Source organism: Grampus griseus (genome assembly GCF_964374135.1).
Source record: "Grampus griseus genome assembly, chromosome: 2".
Lineage (NCBI taxonomy): Eukaryota > Metazoa > Chordata > Mammalia > Artiodactyla > Delphinidae > Grampus > Grampus griseus.
The window spans coordinates 147,677,781-147,688,033 of NC_139018.1; the positions used below are offsets into that span (position 1 = coordinate 147,677,781).

General features: G+C 48.2%; 1 protein-coding gene across 6 annotated transcripts in view; it reads right to left on the reverse strand.

Moving 5' to 3' along the window:
* Positions 1-10,017, reverse strand: part of DIP2C (disco interacting protein 2 homolog C) — a 401,012-nt gene extending 390,995 nt beyond the window's left edge. For all 6 annotated transcript variants that reach the window (XR_014296333.1, XM_082647854.1, XM_082647852.1 and 3 more), the window contains exon 1: positions 9,852-10,017. Coding sequence is in view for 5 of the 6 variants with exons in the window: in XM_082647854.1 (XP_082503980.1) it covers positions 9,852-9,936 (85 nt within the window). In the remaining variant the exon portion in view is untranslated. The remainder of the gene's footprint in view (positions 1-9,851) is intronic.
* Between the last annotated feature and the right edge of the window lie 236 nt (positions 10,018-10,253).

Consider the following 10,253-nt stretch of genomic DNA (forward strand, 5'->3'; position numbering starts at 1 on the left):
AATGAGAAGCCCGCGCACCGCAACGAAGAGTAGCCCTCACTCGCCACAACTAGAGAAAGCCCGCGCGCAGCAACGAAGACACAACTCAGCCAAAAAAAAAAATTTTTTTCATAAATAAAGGATGTTCATCTTCCATGAGAAACAAAAAAATTTCAAACATACAGAAAACAGAGTTGTACAGAGAACACCCATATATTCATCCCCTAGATGACAGATTCGATCTTAAATGCAAAGTTTAGGGGCAGCCAGCTAAGAAAACGTGCAGCATAAGCCTCCACCCGTTACAACCACATGCAAGGGAAATTCGTCTGATTTCCTCACTGACTTGGAACAGGCTGCTGGGGAGGGCGCTGCCCACGGCCCACACTCCCGAGAGCACCCAAGACTCCACAGAACTCCTGCTGCTGATCTCACAGGAGAAGACAGGATCCCCATCATGCTTCAAAAGAAAGCAGCTCGGTGGTTCAGTTCACTCGTGATGGTGAAAATGTGTCGGGAAGCCAAGATTCTAGGCTCGTGATGAGTTTCTGATCATTTGAAGTCTCCTCATCTATACAGAGAAGCTAATGTCATTTCCTTAGAAAATATTTTCAAAGGACTAAAAAAAGGTCAATATGAAAGCAGCTAAAAGCTATAAGGCACCATGAGATGTATAAGCTTTATTTCATATCTTTGTTTCAAGGAATGCTAGTGTTCTAAATACTGCTCCCCACCCCACATCATCTTTCAAGAATTAGTGATAGTGATCAAACCTGCCCTATGACCCCAATGACACAGTCAGCCTGTGAGCTTTCCATCTGTGGTAGGCACCCCCACAGCAGATGCCCATCACCCGAGGAATGGCAGCCCATCCAAGGAACCTCTGCCCACGTTCCTTCCCCATGGCTCTGCTCCTCTGTATCCACGGGAGACAGAATATTGTACAACACTTTCAGAGAGCCTGTTTTACTTAGACACTTTCCATAAAGGGCAGATTTCATCCAGAATCCTATTTGTGTCAAATTCAACATGTCATGAAGGAAACAGCAAAATCAAGGCTACGTTCTTCCCCGTGTCCCAGGCCAGATCTTCCTAATAACAGGAAAGAAATTCTAAAATACCAACAGCCATTAGAAAATCCTTTACTGGTATGGTAGCTAAATAATAATTCGCCAACATCTAAAACAGGGAGGCAGAATTCTACTTCCTTTTCGTATTAATTTATGTACAAGTAACAGAAATTCTCGAAGTCTGAACTCTGATATCAACAGCAAAATAACCCCAAGCGCTATTTCTCATTTGGCCCAGGTCAATGTTGTGCTTGGTGGGGGAAGCCTAGCCCCACCATTTGCAATAAGACTATATTCACTTGAGCTAAAAGCAAAATGAAACAACAAAACCCACCCAGACACCAAGTCTCAGGTTGACAGAATTTCCCTACAGGACAGGCACTGCAACAGTAACTTGTAAGCATGAGGTACATTCTAATGTACCTTAGTAACATTAGTAACAAAGTTTCCACCCTGGCAAGTTGATACACTATTTCCTTGGGTTTAAGTAGGTGGTTGGGTTTTGGGGGTTTTTTTTAAGATATTTTTTGATGTGGACCATTTTTAAAGTCTTTATTGAACTTGTTACAACATTGTTTCTGTTTATGTTTTGGTTTTTGGCCGGGAGGCATGTGGGATCTTAGCTCCCTGACCAGGGATTGAACCCGCACCCCCTGCACTGGAAGGCTAAGTCTTAACCACTGCACCGCCAGAGAAGTCCCTAAATAGGTGTATTTTAATGACTTAAGCTTAATGGAATTGCACCCTTGCTTAAAGAGCTCCTTAAAGACTGCTTTATATTACTAAATCTCAACAGCCTTCAAGCATCCATCACGTTCATCAAAACAAGAAAAAACAAAAGATGTTTCGAAGCCCAATGATGCTCACTTAAGCTATCCTGAAGTACAGCTCCACCTTAGTACTTGGTGTTACTCTTAAGTTGTTTTTACACGTAACTGAAGCCATAACTTCTGTGATACCATTAAATTCACAGCGGGGGCAGGGGGGGCTTCAAACTATCTCTGGTTTTTATTTTAAAAGAAGCAGCTTATGAAAGTCGATAAGAAAAAGATCCCACTCACTCACAAACCCACACGGCACTCAACTGACATAACTGCCAGGGTGATCGTAAACGATAAAAGCCCAGGATCTGTTACAGGTGTTGGGCGGGGGGGCACAGAGTCCCGGGCCCACTGCCACGGTGAGCCCTGGCTCTGACCTGGCCTCTCAGAGCTGCCCAGCCTCACGCAATCCCACCTATGTGGCCTGTTGGGTAGCATCTACGTGCACTTGTCTCAGGACAGGACACGGGGGCATGACGAGAGGGGAGCCAGCTCAGTCCCTCTCCACACACACTGAGGGCAGGGGGACACACACCTCCAGGAGGACAATTCCCACAGTCACAGCGGTGGAGCTCTGTGTTTCATCCTGGGGGCACTGTGGTGAGGGGACTGCAGGAGATGGTCAGGCCCTTCCTCCATGAAGCTCTGGAACAACTCTGATTGGAGGTCCACACATGGTCCTGAGATTCGATGATTACAGCCTAAAAGGACGTCCTTCCGGACACACCTGGACTTGAATCTGACCTAGGACACCTTTCCCCAACTATTCTCTTGAAAAGTAAAGGGGCTGAAAAAGGGATTCCAGGAATACTGACACAAAGAGTCCACCAGAAAGGAAGTTTTATCTTTAAAAAAAAAAAAAAAAAGAGGCATTGCAGCTCTGAAGCTATCCTAGCACAGGGTAAGTGCCCAGATAGCATCTATTAAGAGATGCACCCTCCAAGCACAGGAAAGTGAAAGTGCTTTCCCGCACCCGGGCCTATGCCGCCTCTCCACTGCTTTTCTCCGAAGGCCACTGTAACTCAAATCACCTGGATAAACTGGGGAGGCGGCGGGAGGGCAGGGAACTCTGTCCCAGTGACAGCACCTCAGAGGGAAACTGCAGGGCTGGATGTTTACGGAGCAGATACTGTGACTCTGCCTCGCTGACCCCCACTACCATCCCAAAGGCAGAGTTCTTAACCCTATCTGACAGCCGAGGACACCAAAACTGGGAGAGCCTTATCCGGGGTGATGCCACGACTGCAGAGCCCCGGACAGGCCCTCCCAACGTAGGAAAATCCATAGAAAGACTTCTCAGTGGACACTCACATGAGAATCTCAAGATCTTCACACAAATCTCCAAACAGGATTTAGAAAAAGACCCAAAGAGGTTCAAGAAGCACAGAAGAAGGTCACGCACAAGTTAAACACGGATTTTTGTGCTTTCAGTGCCCACTGCACCAAATCCAGCCCCTCAGACCGATGGCTCCAGAGTGAACCTGTCCTTCCTAAAGCAACTGGCCAACTCCAGATTTCACCCCTTCCTGTCCCCTGACAGCATCAGGCTCTGCGACTGCTCTTATCCTTCTGTGAAGGTTTATAAGCTATATTTTGTCAGGTATTGTGACACTGACATAACTGGATGTGCTCTATTTGCAATAAAGCATGTAATCTCCATTTATCTACTTTATTCATAAAGACCCAGAATCTCCTGATAAGGTTAATTAGTAACAACACAGTTTACATTTCTGTTTTCATTTCAGGTAAACTGGCCAGGAAGCGCTTCCTTAGAGAGCTAGTCAGCTAGACCCACGCCACCTGCATCTTCACAGGGACATGACTCTGGGCTTGGCCAGGAAGGGGACAGGGCTCGATGTGGAGGTCTGTGTTCTTCCCGAGAGTGAAGCGGTCTGGACATGTGGCTCTGCCAACTCGAGGGAGTGGCAGGAACAAAGCCACGACGGCGGATTAAGACCTGCCGCGTGGAAACTGAGATGTGTGGGCCTCTCCCCACTAAAGCTTAACATGTTTTATAAACTCCTGACACATGGCAAGCTGCACTGGTAAGACACATGGTCAGAACATGAGAGACTCACTTTTCTGGTTTTAATTAGACACTCAGGACCGAGTGTCCAGCAGGGAACTGCCTTCCTCCTTGGCCAGAGGCTCAGACCTGAGGCTGGTGGGTGTGAAGCCGCCCACAACAAAGAGGGGACATATTTACATATGAGTTTTTTAACTTCATAATTTTAAAATGTTAGAGTATTCCTCTAATTAAAAAAATAGAATATGTGACTTGACTAACCAGATAATTCAGTAAAAAAAAAAAATTAATTGTGCATAATTGCAGACAAATATCTAAGGAATTGCTCTCGCTGGTGCCGACAGAACTAGTTTGGATCTGACCCGCAGTCTTCAATCTTTTCATGAGGACACAGAAAGAGTTTCCAACTTAATAAGCAAAAAAAAAAAAAATATTTAAAACCAGCAGCCCAGAAGAAAAAGATCTATTTAACCCACTATCAATCACAGAATCTCTCAGTCCTCGCTATCTTTGGTCGTTTTTTCCCGGATTTTTTAAACCTACTGCACGAAGCATTTGGTAAAGAACCACCTCAATTTGTGATTCTCAGCACAGAGAGCACATTTCATTCTCCAGGACATTCAACAGCAACAGAACTAAAGAGCAACCTCCCCAGCCCCCCACCCCACAAAAGAAGGCTGCTTGTCATGTTGACTTTTACAGCTCAATATCTTAGCCTTTCCCACTTTATTTGTCTTAAGGGCTTATGAACATTAACACCCTGCTGGGTCCTGAAGAAAGTGCCATATACGTACAAACCTGACGCCTATGTTCTTCCCCCCCCAGCTGGGGTTCTCAATTAGATCCTCCCCTTTGAGAGCATTATTTATTATCAAGAACAAACGGATGCAACTGCTTCTTTTGAGACGTGACAAGGTTTTGACCCCCTCAGCAGAACACAGCACTGGCAATGATAGTAGGTAACTTTCGTAGGGCACACGAAAAGCTCGTGAAAGAAGGAAAATGAACACGGGCAACCTTGAAAGTAGAGGCATACAAACGGAGAGACCGGAGAACAGGAACAGTAAACAGTGGCCAGAGCCCATCGCATCCCCTGAGGTGCCTTCCGTGTACCAGGATAAACAATGATGTGCGAAACCAAGCCAATAACTGCAGGTGAGCATCTGCTTTTAGTCAGGTACCTGAGTAATTATGAGAATCTTAATATGACTAGGATTTGAACTGGTGAGTCAGTCTATATACATGACATCAAAATGAAGATTATCCAATACATTCTCTTTGCAATTCAGAAGAACGCTACAACTCATCCCATAAATCACTGCTTTAAAAGAAAAAAATCAGCTCTAAAAAAAGAGACAACCCATGTGAAAAAGGCTGGGAGGAGGAAGGCAAAAAGTGACTCATATCATCCAACAGCTTGTAGCCTCCAAACCATAACAAGAATATAAAGCCAGTGGGCCCAGAATGAAACAAAATAGAGTCGTTGTTACAGCTGTGACCTCACAGCATTCAGCTCTGAGCATGACTACAGCACCACAAAGATCTTTTGAGCATTGGGAGCAACCTTACACATCAGTGCCTCTAATGTGTGCCTTTAATTTCCTGGCTAAATTTGACATCTATATTTATTCATCAAGAAAAGAACATTCAAATTTAACTATTTTCATAACTCTGAATAACTCTTAAAATTCAAGTCCACACATTTCACATCCCACACATATCAATGCTGCCATTTTGTACATATTTTTAATTCAGATAACAATCTTTTAGATTTATCAAGCCAAGTAGTCCATTTCATTCACCACAATACGTACAGCTACTGGGGGCAGCTTTGAGACGATGTGACAGAGTGAACAGGATGTACAGCTACTGGGGGCAGCGTTGAGACGATGTGACAGAGCGAACAGGTTTTCTTAACAACGGTGAGGTCTGATCCCCGGTGGAGTGGTTCAGCTATTCCCTGAATCTGCTGACCCCTTCCCTCCTCCCCTCCCAATGACAACAAATTATCAACAAGACTCTAGAAGAAAGTATTTTTTCACACATTTGCTTTCCAGAGTCCACTATTTCCTTTCAATGAGAACATTTGGGTTGCATTAGAGACAGCAGGTCTCCTCTCCCGGACCCTGGAAGGTGGTCCCAGGCTTCAGTTTGGGCGGCCACCTCTGCAGCCACAGGGACCTCCAAGAAAAGCCACAGGGGCTGATGGGGACAGAACTGACGTTCTAGAGCTAAGCGTATCTGCTATATTGTGCTGGAAGCCCTGAAAATGCCACACACACCCAAATCTACAAACCTTCCAACTGGCCATCTCTTTAAGATTTTACTCTGGTGACAGGATTATGCCAGCTGCATGTGAATTGCTCACCTGCAATTTAAAAAATCACTGGTTCCTTGATCAACACAAAGAACGACAGCATGCACCTCCTTCCTTGAGTAGTTTCACACTTACTAGAAAATGTTAAGTTGGACTCGAGTACAGAACATAACTAATAGTTGCAGTAATTCTGTACCTTACAAACTGAGTAACTCCCATAAGCAAGAGTTAGGAAGTTAGTAAACACACTCACAATTCAAAAGCCACAAAGTAGAAAGCTAACGGGCTTCTCTTCTGCAAACACCAAACAGTTTTCACAGGCTACCTACATCACGAGGCAATTTCCCAAAGTCCTACCAAAATAAGAATTCAACCACTCCTGAAACAGTGGGATGCTATCGTCTACAGGTGCAAGTCCAGGGTGTGTACAGCCCAGGACACAAGCTGTCAGTTAACACAGAAACTTATTGCTGAAGTTCAATCAACAACTGATTTTTTTTTAAATAAGACATGAGTCTGTCTTTATTGAGAAATTTTGTTTCCTCTCTGCTTTGCCAGTGTTTCCATTTAAAGTTTTTCCTTAAGCCAAATAATGTCTATTTACATATTAATGAAACTACTTGGGGGCCCTCTGAAAGCCAAATAGAAAAATGCATGATTCCAAAAGGCAAGAATGAAGGGAAGGGAAGGGAAGAAAAAAATGATTCAGGGAAAAGTGTGTGAAGAAAAGAGCCACCGCTACCCCACCTGGCACCCAGCAACCAGCCAGCTCACTGGCTTCCTCTCCATTTCACGTTGAGTCCCAAGAATTCACCAGACCGACAACCCCTGGCTCCACACCAAAGACTTTACCCGGACCCGTGGATTGGAGGCCATTACTGCCCACAGGAGGGGCAGCCACCACATCTCCCCACAGAAATCTCCTGTTCTTTGCTGGCACCAGATCTGCAGGGAGAGCAGCCCAGTTTTCCCCCAAGAGGGAAGCATTGGGTAGCAACAGACAGTGGAAAGAAAAGAGGAGGCAACCAGCAGGGCAGGAAAGTGAAAATCTGACTTCTGCAGCCAAGAAGTCAATCTGCAACCCTCTACCAAACAGTGACCCATAAAATAAAATAACCTAAGTGTCTGTAGCAGCACGAGCAGACAGTGCAAACCAAAACTGGACCGGCATCTACTAATCTAGATAAGATATACAACCATTAACAGCTGGCAGGCCATACAGGAACTTTGAAAGAGGAGTCTACTCTTTTTTCAACCTACATTATGTGCTTAAAATGGAATTGTTTTCCCATGCTCCTTTGTAGGAAGTGAGCACTGGAACGTCCACACGTTTCCACAGTATGTTCTGATATTTTAATAAAACGATGAAGACTAATTTAAAGAATTCTCTCCACATGAATCCTGATTGAAGATAAAATATGAAAGCAATATGCTTAAATAACTGGGCATTAAAAGCTGTTTTAACTTTTCACTTTGAAAGTGGCTATGTTGGGGGATTTTAAGTTCTAAAATGTAAAGAGGCACAGATTTCTGATCCCTCCATTCTTTGGTTGCTATTAAGCAATACTGGAAAACAAGTTGATTCATCTAATTTAAGACAGTAAAACGACTCTACGTAGTCACAAGACACAAAATTCCAAATGACCTGAAAGAGAGACCCAATCGACTCAGCATGGACAAAGCAAGTCAAAGATGACACAGCTAAAGCGGGGAGATGTGGGCTGAGGCTGGGTGGCCAAAGCAACAACCCTCTGACTCTTACTCTTGGGTGAGGCAGCCAGGCCTAGCAGAGTTTAGAGAGAGAGAAAAACAATAATGTGATTCCCATATGCAAACACACACCCCTTTCTCTGCCCAGACACTCAATAAGAAACTCATTAAACCCTTTTTAAAAATCTGTAGGGACACAAGAAATTCACAGAGAACTAGGCTAAGCACACCTTGGTCTAAAGTGGTTTGCCATCCCCTGGACAACAGGGACACATTCTAGGAGTGACTGATGGTGACAGGTGAGTGCAATCTAGCAGGTGAGTGTCCACGTCCACAAGCAGGCACTCCCACCAGGGACCACGCACTGTCCCAGATGTGCAGAAGCAAATGTGAGCCCATCCCAGACCGATGGGGGAGGTGGAGGGCTCCTGGTGAGTTCAGACAGCTTCCCGCTTTGCCAACACAGGTAGGGTACTGACACTTAACACCAGTATAATACAGACATAGCAGAGGTGCTTGTCTGGAGAGAATGCATGAATGATACGGTGTTGTAAATAACACAACTGTGGTGCACAGCTACGGGGGCCTGTAAAGTGAGGGAGAAAAACCCATGTGAACATTGACAAAATCAAAGAACTTGGGCAAATATTTTCCAATGGGCACTTCATCCCTCCAAGCAATCTGTCCACACTGCACACCTTATCCACCAGTGTAAACCTAAGTACTGTTCGCCCAGCTGGGCACTGCACTGAGGTACCAGCAACACCCTCATCATCTACAACCCTTCAGAACAGTGTCTGTTGAGCACAGAGTCCAGGAAACGGTCTCCTCCTATGGGACAGTTGAGCATTACAGAACCCTGCAGAACCCCAAATGTGAAACAGAAACATCTCCAGTCTGTGACATCTGAAAAGACACTTCACCCCAGGCCCCCACCTGTACCCCCTTCTTCGCCCTGAAAGTGTTAAAAAGGAAACCATACGGTCAACACCAGCTTCTCCCTGCTGATGAAAACTGGCACGAATGAATTTACTTTCTGGCTGCCAGCCCCACAAAACCGTTACACACACACACATACAAGTTCACCACTAAACTGCTCCAAATATAAATTCGAGACAAGCCGGCCTATCCCCACCCCTCAGTGTATTAGTGGCCTTCCCAGGGTGAGGTGGGTGAATTCTAAATCTATATTAAACATTCAACATTTCGGAACTTCAGTGGGTTGTTTTTTTTTAAGACATAGCAAAATCCGATCTGAAACTTATGACAGCTGAGCACATGATCCCACCATTAAGAGCAAATAAGAAACCGTATATAACACTCCATGAAATCACTGTGGCAAATCTGTCACAAATTCTAAGTATGGGACGATGGGAACGCGCCACAGACCCTGGCCTGAGGGAGGAGGCTTTCCAATTTCACCCAACCTTCGCATCCCAGCGGACGGGAACAATAGTAGTACTATCCCGGTTCAGCCAGGATGCCTCGGACACCGGCGGTCAAACCTCAAGTCCAAAGACAAGTTTCGCATTAGAACGAGGCCCGCGGAGCCTCAGGCCGCGCAACGCGGAACCGCCCCCGGCCCGGCCGCGGTGGGCAGCGCTCGGACGCGCACCAAGGACACGGCCCCGTCCGCCAGGCCGCGCGCGAGGCCGCCTCGGCCCCGCGGCCCGTCCTGCGTCCCGGCTGCGCCCCGGGCCCCGCGGCCCCGTCCTGCGCCCCGGCTGCGCCCCGAGCCCCGCGGCCCCGTCCTGCGCCCCCGGCCCCGCGGCCCCGTCCGGCTCCCCAGGGCCCCGGCGCCGGGGCCGCGGCCGACGACGCGGAGCCGCAGGGCGGGGGCCGCGCTCGCACCGCCCCGAGACCCCCGCCCGCCCGCCCGCGCCCCGGCCCCCGTGACAGCGCGGCCGGCTGAGCGCGGGGCCTGTTACCTTCCGACAGCTCCAGCTCCAGCTCGGCCAGCCGGGCCCGCACCTCCAGGGGCAGCGCCATGCCTTCCAGGCTGCGGTCCGCCATGCTCGCGACGCCCCCGCCCCAGCCGGCCTCCCTTTGTTCCAGGCCGCGGTCTCGCCGCTCCTCGCGCCCCGCGGACCCGCACCGAGCGGCGGCAGGCCGGGCGGCGGCGCAGCGCGCTCCTCCCCGGTGCCTCCTCCGCGCGGCCCCGGCACGAAGGCCTCGCGCCCGCGCCCGCGCCCCCGTCCCGCCCGGAGCGCGCCCACCGCCGCTCCACCGGGCGGCTCCGCGGCGCGCGCGTGACGGCGAAGAGCGCGCACGGGGCGGGGGCGGCGGGGGCACGCGCTCCGGGGCTGGGCCGGGCGGGGACGCGCACCGGG